This window comes from Giraffa tippelskirchi, chromosome 6 (genome assembly GCF_054371585.1).
Source record: "Giraffa tippelskirchi isolate mGirTip1 chromosome 6, T2T-mGirTip1v1.2.pri, whole genome shotgun sequence".
NCBI classification, from domain to species: Eukaryota; Metazoa; Chordata; class Mammalia; order Artiodactyla; family Giraffidae; genus Giraffa; species Giraffa tippelskirchi.
The window spans coordinates 116,882,445-116,908,499 of NC_137280.1; the positions used below are offsets into that span (position 1 = coordinate 116,882,445).

General features: G+C 57.9%; 2 protein-coding genes across 5 annotated transcripts; one reads left to right on the forward strand and one right to left on the reverse strand.

The window, feature by feature from the left end:
* The first annotated feature begins 171 nt into the window (after positions 1–171).
* Positions 172–13,892, forward strand: ARHGAP45 (Rho GTPase activating protein 45). 3 transcript variants are annotated; one of them, XM_081502424.1, is made up of 23 exons: positions 172–309; positions 2,257–2,587; positions 5,434–5,577; positions 5,778–5,862; positions 5,961–6,033; positions 6,214–6,280; positions 6,402–6,539; positions 6,619–6,683; positions 6,890–7,000; positions 7,072–7,152; positions 8,772–8,960; positions 9,180–9,317; positions 9,408–9,598; positions 9,716–9,840; positions 9,917–10,000; positions 10,132–10,236; positions 10,349–10,521; positions 10,795–10,983; positions 11,077–11,214; positions 11,443–11,669; positions 11,753–11,963; positions 12,653–12,761; positions 13,135–13,892. In XM_081502424.1, the coding sequence occupies exons 1-23, from the start codon at positions 172–174 to the stop codon at positions 13,527–13,529; spliced, it is 3,507 nt and encodes a 1,168-aa protein (XP_081358550.1). In that variant the 3' UTR covers positions 13,530–13,892. The 3 variants fall into 3 exon arrangements, with proteins under 3 accessions (XP_081358550.1, XP_081358551.1, XP_081358552.1); XM_081502425.1 differs by lacking the exon at positions 172–309 and adding an exon at positions 1,112–1,368; XM_081502426.1 differs by lacking the exons at positions 172–309; positions 2,257–2,587 and adding an exon at positions 3,256–4,210.
* A 3,352-nt stretch (positions 13,893–17,244) lies between these two features.
* On the reverse strand, positions 17,245–21,722 carry POLR2E (RNA polymerase II, I and III subunit E). 2 transcript variants are annotated; one of them, XM_081502448.1, is made up of 7 exons: positions 21,601–21,722; positions 19,981–20,155; positions 19,053–19,168; positions 18,624–18,704; positions 18,209–18,267; positions 18,011–18,089; positions 17,245–17,903 (listed from the first exon to the last, which is right to left on the reverse strand). In XM_081502448.1, the coding sequence occupies exons 1-7, from the start codon at positions 21,655–21,657 to the stop codon at positions 17,838–17,840; spliced, it is 633 nt and encodes a 210-aa protein (XP_081358574.1). In that variant the 5' UTR covers positions 21,658–21,722; the 3' UTR covers positions 17,245–17,837. The 2 variants fall into 2 exon arrangements, with proteins under 2 accessions (XP_081358574.1, XP_081358575.1); XM_081502449.1 differs by lacking the exon at positions 18,624–18,704.
* Positions 21,723–26,055: the final 4,333 nt, after the last annotated feature.

Here is a 26,055-nt window from a genome sequence, read left to right on the forward strand (position 1 = left end):
TGTGAGTGGCTGGATCTGAAGTGGACATGAGGTCAGGGCTCAGGAATGTCTGGGGCAGCTGAGGGAGCCCAGAAGGGGTGGCCCAGACTTCAGGCCTCCAACCAGGCAGAGGCCCACCAGCTAGCCAGCCCTGCAGCCGGCCCTCACCTCCCAATCCTGGCATCCAGAGCGATGAGTGGTGGGCAGAGGATCCTCAAGGGCCTTCTGGGCTGGGTTAGTGGATGGACCCGGGCCTGGAGAACAGGGTTTGCTGTGAGGGGCTGTGGCCTGCGTGCCCTGTGCCCTGGAGATCCGCCCCTCCCACCTGAGGTCAGTGGGGGCCAATGGTGGGGAAGGCGTAGGGGATGAGGGGGTGAGACTCCAGAAGGGGAGGGGAGGAAGACTGGGGGAGGGGAAAAGGCTCAGATTAGGGGGGCTCCAAGAGAAGAGGTGGTTATGGGGGGAGAGGGTACAGGGGGTGCTATACACATTGCAAACACCCCAGGTATGGGGGCTAAGCCAGGGAGGGAGGCAGCATGGTGGCCTCAGCAGTTAGCATTAGGGTTAATCTGTCCTGCTGAGTGTCCCCAGAATGTAGAATCAGGTGGGGATGAGAGATGGATGGAGGGAAGGCAACCCACTATACCCTGCACTGTTCCCTGGGGTCTGCAGGGGCGTTGCCAAAGGGTGGAGGGTGGCCACACACAGGAATGATGGGATGAATGGAAGGCAGGTGCCTGTGTCCAGGGTACCCATTGCGTCTGTGGAGCTGGGTGGCTTCTGAACACATGTCAAAGTCTGTGTCCCCACATGTCCATCATGTTCGGGTATCTGCACTCCTGGGTGCATCTGGGTGTGGCCGAGTGGGGGTGAGAGTCTCTGCAGTCCTGTGTCCCTGCTGGGGTCGTGCCTGGGGCATCGGTGTCTTGCCTGGGGCGCTGCCGCCAGGCAGGGCACCTCAGTGAATGTACACACGCAGAGCTCAGGAAAGCGGAAGTTGGGGGCGGGGCCTGGGACCCCACCTTCGAGCCCACTGTGCGGAGGGGCAGGCTGAGGCTGAGGCTGGGGAGGGTCAGGGCGGGTCTGAGTCACCGCCTCCGGAGGCCTTTTCCTGTGGGGGGAAGCGCCCGCCAATGAGGGCTGGGCCTGTCACATGAGCCTGACAGCTGAGGAGGGGGTGGCCAGCGGCAATGTGGTCCCGAGGCCACCAACACCAGGAACTGTGGCACTGAGACCCCCGGCCTGCCTCCCCTAGCCGGCCCCCCTTGGGCTTCTCGGCCCACTGGGCCTGGCCCCACCATGTTCTCCAGGAAGAAGAGAGAGCTCATGAAAACCCCGTCTATCTCGAAAAAGAACCGGGCGGGAAGCCCCTGCCCACAGCCCTCGGGGGTGAGTGAGCCTCTAAGGGGAGCACGGAGCGGGCGGGGACCTTGGAGCGACAGCTGGGCAGCACGGGGGCAGGAGGACACCCTGTGATCAGGCCCAGCAAGGCAGGGTCGGGCAGTGACATGCTGGGCCAGAGGTGGGGCGCACGAGCCAGCTACAGTCCCCACCAGACTGGACTGCAAGGGGCTTCGCAGGATGGGCTGGGATCCTCATGTTCAGCTTACGGTAGAAGCCCTTGGGAGGGCCATGCACCTTCCTACCCTGTCCAGGGCCGGCTATGGGGTCCAGGGAGTGGTGGGGTGGGTACCAGGGTGTGGGTGCATTGGGCCTGGACTCCGTCAGGTGGGGGCTCAGGGAATTTGGGGTCTCCCGGTACCGTTAGATGTGAGAGCTATAGCCAGGCTGTTAGGCAAAAGGTTTATAGGGAGTAGAGTGTGGAAGTAGACCCACAGGGGCAGGCCTGGTGCAAGCCTGGGGGCATCTACAGGGCCGGCAGTGTCTGTGGGCTCAGGAGTCTGCTGGACCCTCAGGGGACAGGAACGGAGGAGGTGTCTAACAATGAGTAGGCATCTGCAGTGGCCTCTACTGAGAGGAGCTCAGGAGACCCCAGCCCTCCCTACCCCCCTCCCTCCCCCACCTCCGGAAGTGGGGCGCCCCTCCTCCACCCCGGCTGTGGTTTGGGCAGAGACGTTGTTTGTGAAAGCTCCAGGAGAGGACGTTGGGTAACAGGTGTGGGAGGGGCACGACACCAAATCTCAGCCCTCTGACCTATGGCCTCTGACCCCTATGGGGTCAGGCTGAAGACCCTCCAGAGCCCCACTTCACTTCCAGGGAAACTGAGGCAGGGCCCGATGGGAGCACCTGCTTTACCAGCTCATCTCACCCTCCCAGGAGCTGCCTAGGAGAGACGGGGCTGATGCAGTGTCCCTGGGGGCCGGCCTGGAACCACCAAGTGTGGCCTCAAATGCTAAGGCCACGGGCACTCTCAAGAGGCCCACCAGCCTGAGCCGCCATGCCAGCGCTGCTGGCTTCCCTCTGTCGGGGGCCAGCACTTGGACACTGGGCCGCAGCCATCGCAGCCCACTGTCTGCGGCCAGCCCGGCCGAGGCACCCATCCAGGGACCCTGCCCAGACACTGTGGAGGACATCTCCCACCTGCTAGCTGATGTGGCCCGCTTTGCTGAGGGCCTTGAGAAACTGAAGGAGTGTGTTCTGCGTGATGGTGAGAACTGGCCGGGACACCAAGGCCTGGGTGGAGGAAGGCAGGGTCAGACTCCAAAACCTAGAGGGTCAGCACAGGGTTGGGAAGGGACTTGGGGAGGCTCAGAAGGAAGTGGTTGGGAGGGCTTTGTGGAAAAGGACATTGCAGCTAGGGTTCTGACAGATGAATAGGAGTTCAGTGGCAACTAGGAAGGAAAGGCATTGAGAGGGAATGTCATGTGCATAGAAACACAAAGTAGAGATACATTTGAGGGAATAAGGTTCAGGTGTATGAAATGTGTAAGGCTGAAGACCTTGAGAATGGCAAGCAGAGGGACCCTGGCTGTTATCCTGAGGGTGCTGGGGAGCCATAGAAGGTGTCAGAGCAGAGGTGGAACAAGGTCAGATCTGCATGTTGGACTGATGTGAATGAGAGGCAGGCTGAGGTCTAGACTGAGAGAGACTCAGGAGGGACGAGGGGCAGGACCAGCACATAAGCTGCAGGAGTGAGCGGGCTGTGGATGGCAGTTCCGTTTTCTCCACGGGTCCGCTGACAGCCCAGCTTCCTGCCGAGTTATTTTCATCTGCTTCCTGTTTGTCCTTGACAGCCAAGGAGGGCACTGTGATCTCTCCTGCCGGAAACCGCAGTGCCAGGGCCATGCTAAACACCCTGGCCTGCTCCTCACAGGTGCCCATTTTACGGATGAGGAAACTGAGGCTCAGGGTGGGCCCCTGACTCCGGCTCACCCGAGCCAGAGCCTGGGTTCAACCTCCTCCTGGAGAGGGACCTCAGCTTTGCAGGCTGTAATGGAGAGCTTCCCTGTTGGCCAAGCCTCTGCTGGGGGGATGTGTGTCAGCCTGTGGGGTTATCTGGTCCTGGGGTGGAGCTGGACTTGTTTCCTGGGGAAATTCTTTAATCTCGGTTCCTTTCCGATCCTAGCGCTTCCTTGGAGGCCAGGCCAGGGCGGAGCTGAGCCTGTGGGTGTTGTGCAGGAGGATGGCCAGGGCAGGGGCCCCCTTCTTTGCACCTTGGGGCAGCCCCGGGCAGAGGGAAGGGCCTGAAGTAGAGAGGATTTGGGTTTGAATGCTGGTGCTGCCCCTACCGGCCTGGGAGACTCTGGTATTTCATCTGTGAAATGGGGCAACGACAAGCCCTGGAAGGATGCTGGCTGTGACCAGAGGTCCTCAGCCTACAATGATGGTTGTGGGATAGCCAGACGGCTTTCAGCCTGGGAGGCAGGGAGCGCAGGGATCCATGTGGGCGGGGTCTCCCTGCACCTCCCCACACCATGTACCTGGGCCTGTTTCCCTGTCTGCCCTTGGCAGCCCCATCCTGAATGGAGTCACATCTCCTGTCTCCTCGGGTCTGAGTCCTGATCCTCGAGTTTGGGAAGCCGAGAACCCCAGGCAGGGCTCTCGGGACTCCGGGGGGCGGAGCTTTCCTCGGCAGGGGCGGGGTCTTCGGACCGGCCAGAGCCGGTTTGGCTGATGAAGACCGGGCACCAAAGACCCTAGTCCTGCCAGTCGAGTAGTCCGTCGTGCGCATTCACGGTCCCCGCGCTCTGATGGTACACCATGTGTATCTGCGGGACGGTGCACCCCGTGCTGGACCAGAGGCCTGTGCGCTGCCAGGCAGGGCCCCGAGGTGAGGGGATGGTGTGGGGTGTGGGGTGTAGTCTCTGGTCAGGAGCACGTGGCGTTCTGGGCGTTTGCCGGCCCACTGGGGACGCAGGGCTGCCGGGCGCTTACCTTGGCCGGTGCAGAGCTGGGCATGTCTGGGCTTCGCCAGAGTCCCACCTGCCCAGGTGGGGGTGCTGCGGGGACCCAGGTGGCTGAGGCCCAGGAGACACGAGGGGCGGGGTGCCTGGGAATAATGTCTGGGGAAGGGGCGTGGCCAGCCTCCCAGGATTCCTGACGCTCCCTCCGCCTCCCGGAGTTCCCCGCTGATTCAGGCGCCAAATCCTGAATCTGAGGAATGTTGGGGCCAAGGACTCCATAGGGGTCTCCCTATCGGTGGTATTCAGTGGGAGTCCTCAGTGCTGTAAAGGGATCAGACACCTATTTCCAGATTCCTTTTTTTTTTCTTTTGAGCATCACCTACCAGGCTGAGTCAGAAGCACACAGGTGGGGGAGGTACAGGCAGGCCCCTCCTGGGAGTCAGCAGGTCTGCTCATTCCTTCAGCATCTACAGGTTTCTTCAGTTTTGTTTCCACTACATGGTGCATGTTCTGCCTGCACACTCTGCTTTTTTTCAGGCTAAGAATATCTGAGGAGGGCACTTAAAGCCTCCCTCAAAGATGTAGATATGACCTTGACCTTTCTTTGCTCTAACACCTTCCATGGCTTCCCATTGCCCTCCTGATAAAGCCAGGCAGTGTCCTTCTGTCTTCAGAGCTAGTGTAAATGGAAAAGCTGTGTGATCCTTGCGAAATGACTTCTCACTTGTGTGCCTCAGTTTCCTCATCTTCTAAATGGGGGTGATAACAGTGCCTGCCTCATAGGGTGGCTGTCTGGAGAGAGATAATGGGGTGTTTAAGCCTCAGTTCCCAGGCCGGCAGGGCCAGGAGAGAACTGAACAGAGCTTTGCAACTTGAATGTCAGTGGAAGGTTATTTTCTGGAGGGACAAGGAAAGGGTGTTCTAAGCAGGACTCTCTAGACTGACATCTGGCCTTTGTCGACCTGGCCAGCAGTCCAGAGAGGGACAGTCCACCCCACCCCACCCCCTGAGGTCACACACTGAGCCTCAGGCAGTTGCCTTCTCCCACCTCTGCCTCAGTTTTCCCACCTGGGGAGAGAAGTGTTAGGGTTAGGTGGTTAGGTGGACAGGCTTTCCCTCCCTCCCTGCTCATACCCACTCTACCTGGCAGAACTCCTTGAGGCCCGCCGGCCACTGGCCCATGAGTGCTTGGGTGAGGCCCTCCGTGTGATGCGCCAGGTCATCTCCAAGTACCCACTGCTGAACACTGTGGAGACACTCACGGCTGCTGGAACCCTCATTGCCAAAGTCAAAGGTCAGCCAGCTAGGACAAGGCACAGAGGGCTTTCTGTCTGGGAGGGCTTTCTGAAGGAGGGGATGTTTGAAGTGGGTTTTGAAGGATGCATAGGAGTGTGATGGACACAACGGCTCCAGTGCTCCCCCTTCAATTAGTTGCATGGTTGGTCACCTCCCAAACAGACTGGGCTAACCTCTTTCATCCTTGTCTGTCCCCAGCCTTCCATTATGAGTGCAACAATGAGTCAGACAAGCGGGAGTTTGAGAAGGCCTTGGAGACCATTGCCGTCTCCTTCAGCAGCACGTGAGTGTGGGGTAGGGGTGGGGAAGAGTCAAGGTGGGGAAGGGTGGGAACCCATGTGGACCCATGTGCCTCTTGACACTTGCCCCTCCGCCCTGCAGTGTGTCCGAGTTCCTTATGGGTGAAGTGGACAGCAGCATCCTCCTGTCAGTGCCCCCTGGGGACTCAGGCCAGGTAAGCAAGGGTGGCCTGCATATTGCTTGGGGTCAGGCTGGCAGGGCGGGTGAGTGCCCCTGTTCCCTCTGTGGACCACGGCCACTCGCTCTGTCCAGGGGGGCGGTGACTGTGTCCTGCAGGGTGGGCCTCAAACAGGGCCCAGCCCAGGCTGGACTCACCTGTCTCCCTCTGATATAGTCCATGGAGAACCTGTATGGACAGGGGAGTGAGAGTGCCCCCCCCAGCAGCGAGGAGTGTGATGCGGGTGAGTCTCTGAGCCCAGCAAGTGGCAGAGGACTGGGGTGGTGGATGGGAGGAGGCGTGGGCGGGGGCAGGGGAAGGCTGGGCAGGAGTGGAGCCTGGGCTGAGGGGTGTCTACTCCACAGGCTGCCTGTCCCCAGAGGAGGTGGACACCCTGCTGCAGCGCTGTGAGGGGGGCGTGGATGCTGCCCTGCAGTACGCCAAGAACATGGCCAAATACATGAAGGACCTCATCGGCTACCTGGAGAAGCGGAGCGCGCTGGGTGAGAGCTGGAGCCTAGAGGGTGGGGTCTGGCTGGAGGGCTCCTCTGCCCCCCTGCCCTCACACCCCTTCCCCTGCAGAGATGGACTTTGCCAAAGGCCTGCAGAAGATCGTCCAGAACTGCAGACAGAGTGTCATGCAGGAGGTGGGGAACTTGGGGGGAGTGGGTGGGTGGGGCACCACGCGGGGTCCCTCAGGCCTGGATGTGAGTCTCAATACCTCCAGGATGGACCGGAGGAAAGGGGTTTCCAGTCTGTACAAGGGCGGTTGAGGGAGCAGGGGGGTGGCAGGGCTGCTGGGAGGGTTCCTGGGCCAGCCCCACGTGACCGTGACGCCGGCCCCACCCCACAGCCGCACATGCCCCTCTTGTCTATCTACTCGCTGGCGCTGGAACAGGACCTGGAGTTTGGCCACGGCCTGGTGCAGGCAGTGGGCACGCTGCTGACCCAGACCTTCATGCAGGTAGGCTGCGCCTGGGAGAGTGGGCAGGATGGAGGGTTCTGGGGTCCCCACTCACACTTGTCTCCCCCAAGCCCCTGAATCTGCGGCGGCTCGAGCATGAGAAGCGCAGGAAGGAGATCAAGGAGTCCTGGCACCGCGCCCAGAGGAAGCTGGTACCACGGGTGGGGCAAGGGTATTGGGAGGGGCCAGGGTAGCCAGCTCGCGCATGCGCAGTTCTCTGGTACACACCCAAATGAAGGTTTCCCGTTTTGCCGACACCGTGCAGAGTGCCCTGTGCCCACGTGACGTGGGTCCTGCCTCCAAGCTGCTTCAGGCTCCTGACCCTCTAGCTGTGGCAGGAAAGGCCCTGGCCCCGGGGCGCCCCTCAGTGTCAGAGTTCGCAGTCATGGGGGAACAGGGTCACCTGTGGCTGCCAGGAGCAGGTCTGGGGTGGACCAAATGGGCTCGTCCAGGTCTGGCGGATGCTCCAGGTTCTTCCTCCAGGTTACTCTTCTCACCTCTTTTTGGGCAGTTCCAAGGCACTAGTATCTTTTGTATTGCCTTTTAGGTACGTTAACAGGGTCGGTGGTGAAACCAGCTCTCCTGGCCTCAACTCTAGCTAGTGGAGTCCTGCGGCTCCCTCTAGCATGTCTGGCAAATGCCTCTCTCCACAACTTTTGCACACCTGATGACAGCTTGCCGAGTACCCCATTCTGCTTCTGATCTTTTAAACGCACCTCCACATTCAGGGACTCGCCCCATCTCAGTCCACGTGAAACCCCTCCTGCCTTTTTCTTAGCTAGGCATTCTCAGCTACAGAGCCACATGGCTTATTTCAATACATTCCTATTGATGGAGTTTAGTTGTGGTTGAGCTGTTGCTGTTTCAAACATGACTGGCTGTGATGAGCTTCTGCCCCTGTTACTCAGACCTGTGACCTAGCATTCATCTCAGATCAGTGCCCAAAAGATAATGGCTGGGTCATAGGGGATGAGTGTGAGAGGCTGACCTCCAGAGCCACAACCATGCTCTTCCTCTTCTGTGAGCTCTCAGTTCATATCCTTTGCACACCTTGGACTGGACAGTAGCCTGTTTCTTATTGACTTCCCAGAACTTTCTACCTATTAGAGAACCCAGCCTTGGATGATACGTGTTACAGACTCTCCACCCCCAGTTTGTTGTTTTGACTTTTGATTTAACCTGTTGGCCTGTTTTCCCAGTTGAAACCCATGATCGTTAGTAGTAGTCTTTCCTTTTATGATTTCTCGGTTCTGTGTCACATATGGAAAGGGCTTCCCTGTGCTATGTTTACTTAAACAAATTCTCCCATGGTTTCTCCTAGTACTCATATGAATTCTTATATGTTTGAGCTTCTGATGGTGTAGGCTGTAAGGTGTGGCCCGCAGAACGCTCACTGGGTTTTAACGGAGTGCTCTTTGAGGGTGCCTCACTTCCTGTCTGGGCGACCTCACTGGTCTTGTCTGTAAGAAGGGAAGTGAAAGAGACAAAAGCACAAGTCACTGTGGTGGGCGTTTGTGTAGGTGTCAAGAGGATGATGTCGTTGGTGTCTCCTTCAAAGCTTAGCTGTGCCTCAGCTTCCCCAGCTGTAAAATGGGCAGGCCAGATGCTGGCTCCTCCCAGGCTCCCACTACAGGTGTCATCTCCTGCTCTTCCACCATCAGTCCTGTTTGCTTCACTGGCTATGGGATCTGTGCACAAGAGATGTGGGTGGCAGAGATCTCTAATGTGTATTTGACTGACCGGGGTGGTCTGCTCACTGCCACACCCACAGCAAGAGGCAGAGTCCAATCTCCGCAAGGCCAAGCAGGGCTATGTGCAGCGCTGCGAGGACCATGACAAGGCCCGCTTCCTGGTGGCCAAGGCGGAGGAGGAGCAAGCCAACATTGGCCCCGGCGCAGGGGGTGCAGCCTCCAAGACCCTGGACAAGCGTCGTCGCCTGGAGGAGGAGGCCAAGAACAAGGTGAGGGCCAGTGAGGGCAAGGCCCATGGTGGCAGATCCTCACGCCCTGTACAGAACTGCCACCTCTGGTCCCTTGTCCAGGCTCTGCCTCTTGGCAGGAATGACTTCCCATCCTTTTGTGCCTAGTTGATTTCTTTGTGGGGCCTGAAGATGCCCTGAGGGCTGAACCCTGGGCTAATGCTTCTCTGGGCAACCGCTCACCTCCCGCCCCCACCCCAGGCGGAGGAAGCAATGGCCACTTACCGTACATGCGTGGCCGATGCTAAGACCCAGAAGCAGGAGCTGGAAGATACCAAGGTGACGGCGTTACGGCAGATCCAGGAGGTCATCCGGCAGAGCGACCAGACCATCAAGTCGGTGTGCACTGGGGCTCCCCTGGAGAGGTGGGCAGAGCACCTACCTGTCAGGTGCCAGGACCGCTAGTGCTCACCTCCCACCCATCCGCAGGCCACCATCTCCTATTACCAGATGATGCACACGCAGACAGCCCCACTGCCTGTGCACTTCCACATGCTGTATGAGAGCAGCAAGCTGTACGACCCAGGCCAGCAGTACGCTTCTCACGTGCGCCAGCTGCAGCGTGGCGAGGAGCCCGATGTGCACTACGACTTCGAGCCCCATGTGTCTGCCAGTGCCTGGTACATACCTTCTGTGCATGCCCAGGGAGCCAGACTTCCTGCCTGAGATGAGAGTGGGGGCGGTGAGCCCTTGAGACCCCCATCATGGCCCTTCCTTTTGGCTGTTGGTCCCACCAGGTCCCCAGTCTTGCGTGCTCGGAAAAGCAGCTTCAATGTCAGCGATGCTGTGGGGGCAGAGGCTGCCGGTAGCCCCCCGGAGGAAGGCGGGCCCAGCGAGGAGGAGATTGCCAAGGAGCGCAGGGGTGAGTGCCAAGAGAGGGCAGACGTGGCCCCCTTGCAGCCCCCCTCAGACCTTCACTGGGGATACCTATTTCACAGGTGGGCGGGGCCACCAGGTGCACAAGTCATGGCCCATCTCCATCTCGGATTCGGAAACCAGTCTGGACCCCAGCCCTGGCTCAGGTGAAGGGGCCAGCTGGGTCAGCGGGAGGTGGAATGTTGCGACCCATTCCAGGCTTCAGTGGGCTCATTGTGTAGCGGGTAGCAGGGGTGGGGGGTCAGGGAGAGTCTCTGACACCCTGTTTCCTGCTCAGAGGACTTTAAGAAGTTCGAGCGTATGTCTTCTTGCGGCACCCTGTCATCCAACGAGGAGCTAGCCGACCAGGAGGGCAGTGCAGGGGGATCAGCCTTTGATCAGGGTGAGGGAGCCTCTGAACGGGGCAGTGGGGAAAGGAGGGATTTGGAGACTCTCTGTGGGTCTGGCCCTGACCTCCCTCGGTGACACTGGCCACCTTCCCCCTCCCCCACCAGCTGACCTCAACGGCATGACCCCGGAGCTGCCTGTGGCCATGCCCAGCGGGCCCTTCCGCCACGTGGGGCTGTCCAAGGCGGCCCGGACCCACCGGCTTCGGAAGCTCCGCACGCCGGCTAAGTGCCGGGAGTGCAACAGCTACGTGTACTTCCAGGGCGCCGAGTGTGAGGAGGTGAGTGGTCCTGGTCGGGTTCAGGGGAGCGAGGCATCTGGATGTGCGTTCCACCTGGGGGGAGAGCACCTGCGGCCTGGAGGCGGGGCCAGAGCAGTGGGAGGAGCCCAGGCTGAAGGGTGAAGGCCGTTTCAGAAGCTGTACTGTGGTGTGGGGTGGGGGGGCGGGGTGTGTGTGTGTGCGCGCGTGCTGAGATGAGGCAGGAGATGGAGCCAGGGGTGTCTGAGCTGGACCTGAGCCAGGAAGGGCTGCTCACACTGTGCCCACCCTCAGTGCTGCCTGGCCTGCCACAAGAAGTGCCTGGAGACCCTGGCCATCCAGTGTGGCCACAAGAAGCTGCAGGGCCGCCTGCAGCTCTTTGGCCAGGATTTCAGCCATGCTGCCCGCAGCACCCCCGACGGCGTGCCCTTCATCATCAAGAAGTGCGTCTTTGAGATCGAGCAGCGGGCACTGCGCACCAAGGTGAACATCGCAGGCACAGTGGCGGGGACTCCAGCCAAGGGACTGCACAGGGAGGTAGAGGCATGGGCCCCTGCTGACTGCAGGCTTCCACAGGGCATCTACCGGGTCAATGGGGTGAAGACACGTGTAGAGAAGCTGTGCCAGGCCTTCGAGAACGGCAAGGAGCTGGTGGAGTTGTCGCAAGCCTCGCCCCACGACATCAGCAATGTCCTCAAACTCTATCTGCGCCAGGTGAGATAGATGCTGACAGGGCAGAGCAATTCCTAGGCTGGATAGGGAGCCTGCTGGGGGTGTGGCCAGCGCTGGAAGGGGCGTGGTTGCTATGCTGGGGCGTGGTCAGTAGAGTGGATGGGACCTGTGCCTAGAGGCGGGGCTGCTGTCAGGGGCGGGGCCAGTGCAGGACTGGCAGTTTGTGGGCCAGGCCCACTGACCCTCCACACCTGACCTGTCACCCTGCAGCTGCCTGAGCCGCTCATCTCCTTCCGCCTCTACCATGAGCTTGTGGGGATGGCCAAAGACAGTCTGAAGGCCGAGGCCGAGGCCAAGGCAGCATCTCGGGGTCGGCCGGATGCCACAGAGAGCGAGGCTGCGGCCATGGCCATGGCGGGCCGTTTGCGGGAACTCCTACGGGACCTGCCTCGGGAGAACTGGGCCACACTGCGGTACCTGATGCGGCACCTGCGCAGGTGAGGGCAGAGTCGGCTGGGGTCAAGGGTGGCAGGGTCTTGGGAGCTGCTCACACCTGCCCCTGCACCCTGCAACCCCCCAGGATCGTGGAGGTGGAACAGGACAACAAGATGACACCAGGGAACCTGGGCATTGTGTTTGGGCCCACGCTGCTGCGGCCCCGGCCCACCGAGGCCACCGTGTCCCTTTCCTCGCTGGTGGACTACCCCCACCAGGCCTGCATCGTGGAGACACTCATCACCCACTACACCCTGGTCTTTGAGGAGGAGCCTGAAGAGGCCCCAGGAGGCCAGGTGAGGGTTGCCCACTCTGAACAAGGGATGCAGGGCTCTGAGCATGGTGGGGGCTAGGAACCTTGCTTGCCCATGGGGATTAGACAGGGGTTTCTGCTGGGAGATGTTTGGCTTGGACAGGGCTGTCCGGGGCACTCGAGGCACGTTTTAAGCAAAGAACTGGGTGAAGTGTGGGTTCAGATCTGTGGAGGGAAACTGTGCCCTCCCGAGTTCATATCACACCTGCACTCGACCAGCCATCCTGGCCCCTCTCTGGTTTCCCACTTCTGTGCCACCTGTAGCCTGTCCTTGTGCCCTGGCTCCCACACAGCTCAGCTGGGTCCAGCCTGCTGCTCTCCTTGGTAGAGGGTCTTATTTCCAGGCAGCATCGGCTCCCTTGTTCAGTCCCCACTGCACATCTTTAACCCCTTGTCAGCTGCCTTTAGGGGAGGAAGGCTGTGGAGGGGACATGCCTGGTTGTAGCTTCAGGACAGTGGCACCGGTGCTGGTGTCCACAGGGACTCAGCCCCCTTTGTATGAGCTCAACCTGTCCAGACATGGGAATGGGGGGCTGAGGGCCCTCATATGCTCAGCTGCAGCAGGTGTTAATGGTTTTTAGGGTTTTTACTTGGTTAACTTACAAGAGAGTAAATGGAACGTGGCATGGCCAGAACCGTGGCGCTTCCCTGACCTCTCTTCTGCTTCTGCAGGATGGGGTATCCAGCCAGAGACCTGAGGTGGTGGTTCAGGCACCGTACCCGGGGGGCAGCGGGGGTGTGGCCTTTCCCTTGACAGAGGCGGCTGAGGACGGGGGCCTTGGTGAGTGGGGTGGCCCTGGAGGTGCTGGGCAGATGGTGGGTGATGTAGTCGGTTCACATCAAGAGCTGCAGACTGAACTGTCTCCCTGGACACAGTGTCATCTGTCTTTAATCCGTTACAAACCCTCGCAAAGAGATACCCTTGAGGTGTTTTGCCAGCTCCAAGAAACAGGCGCCCAGAAGTGGAAACAACCCCAAGTGTCTGAGACCCTGCACCTGACTTGAGAGGGTTCTGAGCAGGGAGACAGGCCTGCTGGGGGGGTGGGGGAGCCTCTTGGTGTCACCAGAGGTGGATGCCCAGTGGTTCCACCCCCAGCTCACAGGCTGTCCATCTGTCCCTCTGTATCTCTGTCCCTCTCCCTTGGACTTTTCAGAACCCCACATCGCCTCCAACGACTCCGACTCAGAGCTGGAGGAGGCCTCAGACCTGCGGTCCCCGGCGGGTGGGGCTGCACTGCACCGGCTCAGTTTTCTGGAGAAACAGGGCGGCGAGGCAGGCACAGAGGGCAGTCAGGACAGCCGCAGCGGCAGCGAAGAGCAGCTGGGTGCCACAGCCGGGGAGTATGGGCCTGGGGCCTGGGAGGGCCTGGGGGAGGAGCCAGCCCGGAGGCTCTCCGAGTACAACACCAACGAGTGCAACAACACCAGCCAGTACAATGCCACCAACTGGTCCAACAGTGTGGCCGCAGCTTGGCTGCCGGCTGTGAGGCTGCGTGGTGGGCGGCTGGTAGGGGGCAACAGCTGCAAGAGGCGGCCGGAGTTTGTGTAACTGGGGTAGCGGGCAGGTCCCGCCCCTGTGGACACGTCACTGTGAGGCCTCTCCTTCTGGCCACAGCGGCCAGGGCATTACTGATCTGCCTTCCCAGAAGCTCCTGCCTGCGCTGCTCTGCACACCCGCTCTCAGACTTGCTGTGATGGAGGACCCTGCCCACCCTGAGCCAGGCTGAGGAGGTCACAGGGCACCTGGGAGGAGGGCTGGACGCCTTGTGGACAGTGGGCCGGCTGGCCTCAAGACAACCTGGCTCTTACAGAAGAGCGGGTTTGGACACTCATGTTAGGGTACAGGAAGTTCCCACGAAGGAGTTTTCCAACATGTACTTTCCTTTTGCATACAATAAAGTCTTCAACCTGAGCCTGCCTCCTCTGGCAGCAGCCACCTGAGCAATGTTCCCAGCTCCTCGCTGGGCCTGGGGTGGTGGGGGAAGCTATGAATAGAAATTCCACCGCCCGGCAGGGCAACCCCATAGGGCGTGTGAGCCCAGGTGGCCATGGGGACATAGACACAAGGCACCACTTCCCTGCACTCCTGGCTCAGGAAACCCACATGGACTGAAGAGCCTCAGGAAGACAGTAGCCACTGTCTGATACAGCACAGCCAGGAAGAGGTGAGGCTCTGCCTCCATTCCTATAGGTTTATCCTGGAGGGCAGGGGATAGCTAAGCAGAGATCTAACTACTCACGAGATGAATGACATGGATTCACACCCCATCATGGTAAAAGCTGCTAGGCCTCCCTTTCTGACAGGACAGCCCCCCAAAACGGCAGTCCTCCCCAAGCTTAGGTAAGACCAGCTGTGGTGGTTAGAGCTTGCTGCCTAAGCTTCTTAAGAGCCCAGAAGGCGGCCTGCAGTCTTGCAAAAAAGATAAAGGCCCAGGCCGTACCCTCTGGTTGCATGTGACCTGTGGCCACTTCTGCCTTGCAGGGCAGCAGGGTTGAGTAACTGCAGCGAGGCCACCTGGCCAGCACAGCCAAGACACTCACCCCCGGGCCTTTGCAGAACAAGTGTGCTGACCCCTAAGTTTTTAAAACAGAAGAATGAGTGAACAGATCTATGAACACTTCCAGGTGCTCCGCAGGGCAGAGGGGCTCTCCACTTTTCCATGGAGGAGGTAAGATAAGCACCCTGCTCCAGGCACCCAAGTGCCTGTGAGGAGCCCGGCCTGGCTTGCAACCGGTTCCGGACACGACCCCACCAAAGGACTGACCCAGGGTCACAATCGGGAAGGGCCCCACTTCCTGAAGCTCTGAGGCAGGTGTCTGGACCAATCTCAGGGACTTGTGGGCAGCAGAACCAATCCCTAAGCAACAAGCAGGAGTTGGGTGGGCCCCAAAGGAGAGCTGGTACTGCTGGTGGAACGTCCACACCTCGCATCTGAGGCCCCACACCTGTAGACACGCCTGCACCCAGCCCCTCCACCAAGCCCCTCAACCACAAGAAAAGGAGTTTTCAGGGAATCAGTGCACTGATTCTAGAGTTCATTAGCAAGAGTAAAAATCTAAGAACATTCAACACTGTAAACTACACATTTACTTTCTGCCATTTTAACCTGCATAGTTCACAACCACAGCACATTCACACAGTTGTGCAACCATCCCCACCATCATCTCCAGAACTTTCTCATCTTCCCAAACTGAAACTCTGGTCCCCAGGAAACACCAACTCCCTCTCTCCTCCCAGTCCCTGGCCCCCAGCACCATCTACTTCCTGTCTCTGTGGACCTGACTCCTTAGAGATCCCAGGTAAATGGAATCAGACAATTTGTCCATCTACTGCTACTACTGCTACTGCCAAGTCGCTTCAGTCATGTCCGACTCTGTGCGACCCCATAGATGGCAGCCCATCAGGCTCTGCCATCCCTGGGATTCTCCAGGCAAGAACATTGGAGTGGGTTGCCATTTCCTTCTCCAGTGCATGAAAGGGAAAAGTGAAAGTGAAGTCGCTCAGTTGTGTCCAACTCTTAGCAACCCCATGGACTGTAGCCCACCAGGCTCCTCCGTCTACATCTGGCTTATTCTGGCTGATGGAAAACAACGTATGTCTGTTTTGGAGAAAGGGGAGACCTGTTTGCCTGTTAAGATGTACTGTAAAATTATGATTTTACCACCTAAGTTTTGGGGAGGGATGTTCAAGAGGGAGGGGGGATATGTATACCTATGGCTGATTCCTGTTGATGTGTGGCAGAAACCAACACAGTATTGTAAAGCAATCATCCTCCAGTTAAAAACACACCTAAATTTATCAACGAAAAGAGGATCTCAACACAGACTCACGTGGGTCTATGCGTTCACTACAAGAGTGGAAACTCAGGGCAGCGCAATATATTCCTCAACAAACAGCATCAAGAGCACCATCTGTCAGTGGGAAAGTGACCACCCCAGGTCACACGATGCCCAGGAGTAAACCCAGGATTTGAGACCCACAAATAAAGACTACAGGGAGATGGACGTCCCTGGGGTCCAGTGGTTGAGAATCCACCTGCCAGCGCAGCAGGAGGTGGTTTGATCCCTGGCTGGAGAACTAAGATCCCACACATGCCACAACTAAGACCCAAGGCAGTCAAAAAAGAAAAACACTACATGGAGACACCTAAAAAATACAAAACGTGGGAAAACCGTTTTGTAATTTGTGCCTAGGATATATAAAGAACCCCTAAAACTCAGTAATGGAAGACAAATAACCCAGTTAAACAAGAAGCAAAGGACCTGTGCACAGACACATATCTGAGGTAACCCACAGGCAGCTGGCAAGCCCGGTGCTCACCACCACCAGCACCGGGCAAGGGAACCAGAACCACAGCGCCACCACTGGCCACCCTGTACCCACTCCCCGTCCCTCAGGTCATAAGAACTAGTGCAGGCAAGGAGGTAGAGACACTGGGACATCTATACAGGGCTCAGGAATGAGAAACGGGGGAGCCACAGGAAAGATAGCCTGACAGCTTCTCCAAAGGGTGACCAGAGCTTCTACAAGACTAATTCTACTCCAAGGTACACACCACACCCAGAAAAATAAACACAACCACAGCAATGTGTACCCGGATGCTCACAGCAACACTGCTCACAATGGAAACAACCCAGGCCCATCAATTGAAGAAGAAACACAGTGTCTCCACACACAGGAGCATCCCTCAGCCAGGAAAAGGAGAGAAGCCCTGATATTTGCTACCACGTGGAGAGACCCTGAGAACACGATACTCAGGAGAGAAGCAGACACAGAAGGACACATAGGGTGTGATTCCACTGATAGGAAATGTCCAGAACAGGCATATCAACAGAGTTAGTGGTAGTGAGGCTGGGGTGACTGCTAACAGAATGGGGCTTTTTTTTAGGGTGATGGAGTGTTCCACAGTTGACTGTGGTACACAACTGTGCATGTACTAAAAATCACAGAACCCTGAACTTTAAAACGGTGAACTGTATGGTATGTAGATCCCATGTCAACGAAGCTATTAATTAAAAATACAAACAATGGCACTTAGCCTGGGGAGGGAGGCCTCTGAAGTTAATATAGAGGAAAACTAGGTAGTCTGACCCCCAACTTCTATGGAAGAAGAGCACCAAGAAGCAAAGCTAGAGGGCATGATGGAGCCCCACCCCTCCAGGGGAAGTGGGCAATGATCCTGTGGAGTGGTCTAGAGCCTGAACAAGGCTGCTCACAGCAAACCCAGTGTTGTTTTGCCTTGGTCTTCAGATGAGTGAACTTATTACTCAAAATAGCTTTAATTCTTTAAGATGCCCAGCATTCCAAAGCAACCAAATCCCAGTTTCCATCTCACCGCTACTGTCCTCAGATTCCCTGGACAGGGAGCATCAGGGCCACCGTGGGGGACACAGCGAGGGGAGGCCAGAGGATGCTGGGCCACCCTGAGGTGTCCTGGCCCATCCAGAGGCACCGTCAGCTGGGATCCAGGGCCGGGGCTTGGCATCCAGGAGAGGCTGCAGGGACTCTTAGCCCAGGAAAGGCAGATCCAAGGCCCGAGGCAAAGGGCCCTAGGATCCAGGGGGAGCAGAGGCAAGGTTCCCAAGGCAACCAGCTCCCACACTCCTGGCTGGGAGCGGCAAGGGGGTGGGGTGGGGTGAAGGGGTGGTCACGACCATCTCTCTGTCCTCCAGGGGACATGCTGGGAGAGAAACGGGCAGTTAGTCGTGTGATCTGTGACTATTCATCACAGAAGCTGGGCACAACCAGGCTGGAACTGGGGCTGCATCCAGAGAGGGAAGTGGTGGGGCGCGCGCACAGGAGTGGGATGAACGCCACTGCCTGGCCCCTCGATGCCAGCTGTCTGTCCACAGGCAGCTACTGTACCAGCCGGTAGGTGATGTACCTGCCTGCAGTCTCGCTCGGCCGGATTATCTTCACCACCTAGGGGCAGGAAGCAGAGCTGGAGCAGTGCAGGAGCAGCAGCCTGGGGTTCCCTCCACCCCGCCCAGAAGCCCTGGCTCTAGTTCCACCCTGGGAGGGCTTCTTACCTGTCCGCGCTTTATCCCAAAGTACCGCGCCACAGGGTCTCCTGCCTGGATCCTGGGCAGCTGGTTCTCTCGGAGTTTACTGGGTAGCAGGTCAGGGAAAAGGCCTCACTGGACTGACGGGGTATGGGGGGGGTCCAGGGTGAAATTCAGGCAGGGTGGGGAGAGGAACCGGGCCCAGTCAGGGTCCAGAAAGGATACTACCGGGCCAGCAGCTCCGTTACCTCTTCCTTGGTCATGACCACATGCTCTGGGACCAGCTGTGAGAAGAGAACCTGGTCTCCATGGAGCGACAGACCCTAAGGAGCCCCCAGGGGAGGGGTACAGCTCGGGCTCCAGGGGTCTGCACCAGTCCTGACTCTACACTGGGGGGAGGGGGTGGGTGTCTGGAGCCTACATCCCTGCCCTGCAGATGGGCCACAGGGCACAATCCTGGGACCCGGGGCTCCAGGGGAGATAGAAACTGCACCCCCGCCCCCCAACTCCTGACTGAAGGCTGGGTCACCCTACCTTCTTTCCACACTGGGGGGACCCCGGACGTCTGCCGTTCCCCAACAGGTGAGGGGCTGGGGGGTGGGTCTCCAGTCCCATCCCACCCAAGCCCCCGCACCCCTACCTCGTGCTCTGTGATGTTGATGAGCAGCTCCTGTTGCAGAAACTGCTCCAAGATATACTTGGGTGCCATGTCAACCAGGGACTGGAAGAGACGCCAACCCTCAAGTGCAGCAAGGGCGGCTGCCCGCCCCTGTGTGGCCCCCAGGTCCGCCCCAACCCAGCTCCTCCTCATGGGCAACTGGCACCCTGGAAGTGGAGCAGGGTTTACCCTCGTGGCTCAGAAAGACATCTCGCATCATAAATTGGGAAAACCCACCCCACTCCACCCAGGCACTCAGCACAGTAATAAGGCCTTGGTCTCACATCAAGAAAGGTGAGCACTTGTCAGGATGCTCCCAGGGTTGCTGGGAGCTAGTGTGGCAGCTGGTCCCTGGGCCTGGGGACAGAGGTGCTGGCTGGGCTCCATCCCACCCCAGTGGTGCGGGCTTACCTGCTTGGCAGAGGGCGTCATGCCCTGCTGCACCACAATGAGGGCACGCGTGATGTTCTCCTCCTGCATGCGCTGACAGTACACCTTGATGGTCTTGATGCCCACCTTGGGCTCCTCTGCAGGCAGAGCACAGGCTGGTCAGTGCTGAGGGGCCCCTTCCCATCGGGCACCCAGGTTCTAGCCTGGCTCTGCCAAGGCACTGCGGTGCCACTCCAACTCTCAGGCCTCAGCCTCTCCATGTGCAAAGCAAGAAACGGGCAGCTGGTCCCCAGAATGGGGGGACTGGCTGCCTCCAGGTCACATGGGAGCTGACAGGTGCCCTGGGCCCCCTGGACCTCAGGGACCTCTTCTGGAAGTGGGGTCTGGGAGTCTGGGCTTGCCCAGGGCTCAGTGGCTCTGAGCTTTGGGAAACCCTGGATTAAGCCATTTAGTCTAGAGGTTCACGAGACAAGGTCTGGGGTTCTCAGAGGTGAGCTGAGGTGAGATGACCCGGAGAGCACGGTCCTGCCAGACACAGACCACCCATCTCCATGCTGCAGCAGTGGGGGTCTTCATGATCTTGGCAGCACGCAGGGCCTGCCACAGAACAGCTGGACCCTAGGAGCCCAGCAGGTCAGCGCCTAAGGCAGCCCCAGGGTCTGTGTGCAGTACATCGGCCGCCTCAAGCTGCTCTCACTTCCCATTCCACTAACCCACTCTACTCCCAAAGTCCCTCTGTTGGGGTCCTGGCCCTAGAATCTCAGAATGAAACCGTATTTGGATATGTGATCTTTCGGCCCAGAGAGAATGGGTGGGTGATCAAGAAGAGGGAAGCTGGAGAAGGGGTCCCCACAGCAAGGAGTGCAGGGGGCAGAGGGATGAGGGTGGGTGCATGACTCTGGGGTGCACAGCAGGTGGCTGCTGTGAGCTGGCCCTGAGCAGCCCTCACCTGGGAAGAAGACGAACATCTGGTCGGTGGGGTCGTCATTGTGGGCCACCAGCACCGTGAGGTCTGTGCGCCTCGGCCGTCCTTCACTGGGCTTGTCCCCAAACTGGGCCTTGAACTCCTCCAGTGTCTGGTCCAGCTCGTCCTGGGTCACCAGGTAGCCACGGTCGTGGCACAGCTGCAGAGAGAAGTGGCAGGTGATCACACAGTGGAGATGGGACAGCAGCCAGAGCTCTGGTGGGTGAGGCCACTGCAGAGGAGACTGGGGAAAGGCCTGGGATGCAAGGGGGGATGTTGAGTCCAGAGCCAAGCCCCAAGGCATAGGTCTGACAGGTACAGCAGGCTGGGAGGGTGCTGGCTGGGAAACCAGGCGAAAGCCTGAGGCCCAGCAGTTCGAGGTCCTGCTCAGAAACTGGGGCTTTGTGAGCACACGGACTAGGTGAGGACCCAGAAAGAGAAAGGAAGGTTGGAGCTGCCCCCTAGCCGTGCCAACATCCCCCACCCCATGCTGTCTCCATCCAGAGACCTAGGTCTCCTCTCCCGCAGCCCTGACACCAACAGGTAGAAGTGCAGTTGCTCCAGCCCTGTCTTGGGTAGCTCTGCCAAGCATTGGAGACGCTGGGTCACGGCTCAGCCTTAGCTTCCAGCATAATTCCCAGAAGGCTGGGTGCTCTTGATCAAGACCCCAAGTCTTTGTGGCATTACACTGGACCCCACCCACAGGGTGGCTTAAATTATGTGGCACACAGAAAAAACTGGTATGACTGCTGTGACATTGAGACCGAGTTCGTGGGCAGGGCGTCTAAGTAGCCACCAGACAGTGGTCAGACCAGCCCACCAGGGTTCCTCCCACCGTCAAGAACCGGGGATTCTGCGTTATGTACTTAAAGTGGTGCTGATAAGACAGACTGGGAGCTGGGACCCTTTGCGCAGTGCCTGCACTTGGACAAACGTCTCCAGCAACAGAATACCCAGAAACTATGCAGGACTAAAAATAACTGTGCACTTGAAGCAGCTGGAGCAAATCATAGACAACAACAAAAAGTCAAAAACTCCACTGCCACTTCTGAGGTGCTGGGAGCAAAAGCTGGGTGCCAGGCATGATCCCTGCACACAGCACCACCCAGAGGGCGGGCAGACCACCCAAGTCATCACTCTGGCATGACCCCTGGACCCGCGCCCATCCTCACCCCATTCAGGAAGATCTAGGAAGGGCGCCTGTTGCTTGTTTTCGCTCCCTCCTGCTGCAGCATAAGCTCCAATAAAGCCTTGCCTGAACTTCTAGTCTGGCCTGTTATCAATTCTTACTGATTAAGGACTTCAAGGATCAGGGGCTTGAAGGGGCTTACCACCACAACCTTCCAGGAACACAAACACACGGCGGCCCAGCGTCTCCCGCCTTCCCTCCCTCCAGCTCGAGCGAGATTCTAACCCCCTCTCGGGGGACTCTGGGGCTCGACTCCTCCGCTCCAGCCGCCCGGCCGCGGGTGGAGAGGCTCATCCCCATCAGTGGGCCCTGGCACCCGCCGTCCACGCCTCGGCAGCCGCGTGCCCAATTCGTCTGGCGCAGCCAGGCCCGCCCTCACCGCGTTCTCCAAGGAGGGCGGCCCCCGCGCGGCTCACCTGCATGATGGTCTTGCGGATTTTCCACAGCCGGTACGTCTCCTCCTCGTCGTCCATGATTGCCGCCGCTCTCACACACTGCGCCTGCGACCGGCACGACCCGCGCCCACTGTGCCTACGCCGAGTCCTGATCAGGCCCCCCACACGTTGTCTACCCGTGCAGGGCTGTCGCAGGCAAACGCCTGAATACAGCGACCTTCGGGAACGGCACTGCCAAGGGCAGCCCTGGCCTTACTAAAGCGGCGGTTGGTTGCGCGAGAAACTTTCAAACAGCACCGCCCACCCGCACAGAAGTTCTCGCGATGCTTTGACCGCAAGGCCTGTCGTGAGTGGTGGTTTTTGCTCAAAATCAGTCTGGGGAGACTGTTTAGAATCTGGTGAGACAGAGGAGGTGTGAGCGGAGCCTCAGTTTTCCGTTTTGTATAATGGAAAGAATAAAGTGTCCCCCATTTTAGAGGGCCTATAGAGATGCTCGTACTTGGGAGGAGCTTGGTATAGTTCCTGGTGCTTATGAAATGCACCCACCTCTCTTTTCCCCCTTTCCTGTCCCCTGAGCCCCAGCCCAGCCCCTGGTTGGATACCCCACAGACCCCCAAGAGTGCACAACCTCTGCATTGGACCCTCCCCCCGAGTTGGTTCAGGAGGTTTGCTCAGGCCTGCTCAGCCCAGCTTCCTTATGTCAGTAACTTCTCATTCAGTAATAGATTAATTCAATGATTCACTATTTAATGAGGAGCCAAAGGGACAGGGAACAAAACAGACCAAGCACCTTTACATGCCAGGGAGAGACAGGACAGAAACAGTGGACATAAGTAAATGATACAGCATGTTAGAAGGAGACAGTGCTGTGGAAGAAAAAATAGAGCAGTCTCAAATGTGGTCAGGGAAGGTTCCAGCAAAACCCCAAAGGGTGAGAGGGTAGGAGCCATGGGGATGTCGAGGAAAGTGTATCAGGCGGAGGGTACAGCGTGTGCAAAGGCCCTGAGGCCTAGTGTGTTGGCAGCAAGGAGGCCTGTGGGTCAGAGGGTCAGGTGGGGCAGATCCTGGGAGCCTTTGCTGGTTGGGTTTGAGAAGTTTGTGTTTGCAGCCATTTTCAGCATCTCCGCAGGGCAGAAACAGGGAGACCAAAGAGTGGGCTGGGGAGGACCGTCCTGGCCAGAGATAGATGAGGCTTCAAGTGAAGAGTGAGCTGTGGGCAGGTCCAGGGTGTCCGGAAGGCAGTGCTCACAGGATCTGTAGGTGGACAGGATGTGGAAAGACGCAGAGACAAGCAAAGGAGGAAGAACAGACCTCGGTGGGGAGGTGTAGGAGGCAGATCAGGAGCAGATCTTGGACATGGTGAGCTTGGGACTCCTGGGGGACCCTACGGGGAGATATCCAGGGGACAGTAGGGTACAAGCCTGAAACTCAGGATGAGCTTGGAGTGGAGACTGATGTGGGTGTTGTGGGTGTTGTGGGCGCACAGTGCAGACTGGCATTGAGAGTCTGATGAGGTCACGGAGCCCATCAGAAGTCAGGCCTGAGCCCTGAGGCTGAGAGGAGGGGAGGAAACGGCAGAAAGCAAAGAGATGTGGCTACCTGGGCTCCAGTGCTGGCTGTGTGACCTGGGCATATTACTTAACCTCTCTGTGCCTCAATGTCCCCCTCCCCCTTTGTAGAACAGAAGCAAGAACAGCACCCATTGCATATGTACTTGGCTGAAGACTGCAGGATGCTGGCGCTACCTAAGTGTCCCTGAAACAGAATAGAGGGTGGGTGGAAACCAGGTATCCTGGAGCCAGGTGAAGGAGGTGTCTGGAGGAGGGGGGATGGAGAAGCTGTCAAAGCAGGTCTGCAGACTGAACAGGGGATTGGCCCAGGGGCCACTGTTTGTGACCACGGAGGGCAGATCCAGGGAGGGGGCCTTTCTTTATGGGAGGGAAGAAACAGGAGATGTGGATGTAGCGGGGAGAGAGAGAGGTGGTCTAGAGTGGGTTTTATTTATTTTATTTTTGGCTGCATTTGGTATTAGTTGCTGAGCACAGGCTTTCTCTAGTTGTGGCGAGTGGAGGCTACTCTCTAGTTGTGGTGCACAAGCTTCTCATTGCGGTGGCTTCTCTTGTTGTAGAGCACGGGCTCTAGGGTGCCTGGACTCAGTAGTTGTGACGCACAGGCTTAGTTGCCCTCCAGCATGTTAGATCTTCCCGGACCAGGGATCAAACCCATGTCTCCTGCATTGGTGGGTAGATTCTTAACCACTTAGCCACCAGGGATGTCCTAGAGTGGGTTTTAAGACAGGAGAAAGAGTGTCTATCTAGGTGATGGGCAAATCTGAGTGGGGGAGGGGGCAGAACTGCTGGAGGTTCCCAAGGGCAGCCTGGACCGTTACCCAGGGAAGGCCCAGGTGTGGGTGGCAGGGGATGTTAGGTTGCCTTGCTGTTCCTTGGGGCAGGGAAGAGGGGAGAATGGGCTCACGGGAGCAGGTGAGCCCCACCCCATCACCCATGAATCAGAATTCTGCCTGTGACTGCGTGACCTCAGCAACGGGGCATGGAGTTACAACTTCCTCCTGGGAATCGCCACCGTGCAGCTCTGCCAATTGGCAGAGCCCAGAGGTCAGAAATTAGGCCACCACCCCCACACTCCTGGCCGGGGATGTGAGATCCAGCAGCAGCTGTGGGGAAGCCTGGCAGTTCCTTTAACAGTTAAAGAGAGTGACCATGTGAGCCAGCAATTCCACTCCCTGGTGCATGCCCAGGAGAAATGAAAACATACGCCCATGCAAAAAGTCTTGTACAGCATCACAAAGCCAAATGGTAGAACAGCACAATACTCATCAATGGATACATGGGTAAACACAATATAATCCATTCACATCATAGGATATTACTCAGCCATGAAAAGAAGCACTGACACACACTATAATGTGGATGAACCTTGAAAACATGATGCTCATAGAAGCCTCACACAAGAGGCCACCTAGTATATGACTGCATTGATGTGAACAGTCCAGAACAGGCAAATCTGCACAGAGTGGATTCATGGTTGTCAGGGGCTGAGGTAGGGAGATGGAGGAGACTGGTAACGGGGACAGGGTTTCTTTTTGAATGACATAAGTGACACACAGAAAGCAAAGAAGTGCTAATTCCACTCACAGGAAATTTAACAGGGACAGGAAGTAGATGGTGGGTGTCAGGGGTTGGAGTGGGTGACTACAAATGGGGGTGGAGTTTATTTTGGGGTGATAAGAATGTTCTGGAATTGGATAGTGGTGATGGTCCCACAACATTGTGAATATTCTAAAAATCACTTAACTGTATGTTTTGGTGAAAATGGTGAATTCTATGTGATGTGAATTTTAAACTCAATTAAAGGCCACCACAGGGGAGCCTTCCTGGAGCCTGGCTGGGGCTTCCCCAGGATTCCACTGCCCTCTCTGTAAGGGGAGGAATGTTTGGAAAAGCAGTGAATCCCCAAGCACAAAGCCCTCCCAGAGCCAGTGGAACCATAACCAGCAGCTCGTCCTGCCCCCTCTGCTCTCATTGTAACTGGTATGAAGTCAGGAATGGGGTGAGACCTTGCGTATGTCTCCCCTGTGGTGGGCTCCACAGGGCGGGGGAGTCATCCTAAGCTATTTTCCTGGAAACCTTCAAGTAACCAGGCAGATGGTGGCCATCTTCATGACAAAGTTACAGATCCCATCATAAAGGAAACTAGAAACAGCTGTGTTGTTCTAAAGGCCACTCAGATTGGCTGGTGTGGGTGTTGACACCCAGTGTTGCACACCCACCCGGGCGGAAGTGAGGGGGGATTTCCTGAGAAGTGAGATAGCTAAGCTGAGACAATGGGGGCTCCAGCAAAGATGTGACTGCAGAACTCACCAGCTGTGGTTGATCAGGTTGAGAGGCAGTAATACATGAAGACTGTTGTGCAAGACAGGAGTGTGGCAATCTGGCCCCAGGGATCCTGTCCCCTTTGCCACCAAATGCAGCCTACTAAGGCCCCTGGGGCAGGCCTAGGTTGCAGGGTGTGTGTTTATGTGTGTGTGTGGGGGAGTTCCCCCAAATGAGCCCAGCCCCAAAAGTCCTGCCCTCAAGACCACTGCAGAAACGTCCACGGGGAGGATCCAAGAAGAGAGAAACTGACCAGCAGCACAAGCTGAAACCACCCTCCTGGCCGCAGGTCAACGTCCTGCCGCGGCTGGGGGAAGGGGGCAGCCAGGCGGGCTGTGGAATTCCGTGACTCAGGTCCCAAGAATGGGGTGGGGCTGCTCTCCGGGCGGTGGCTCAACGCCTGAGCCTCGAGTGGAAATGCGCCAGGAGCCAAATCAGCGGGCACTCTGTCCCCAACCGCATGCACTCGTGCTGTGTCACGTTGGAAGTGACAACAGATCCCTTTGGCCTCGTGTTTACCTTTCTAAGCACAAACCTGAGCGTCCGCTCAGAGAAGGGGGCGGGACCACAAGGTAACTGCCGA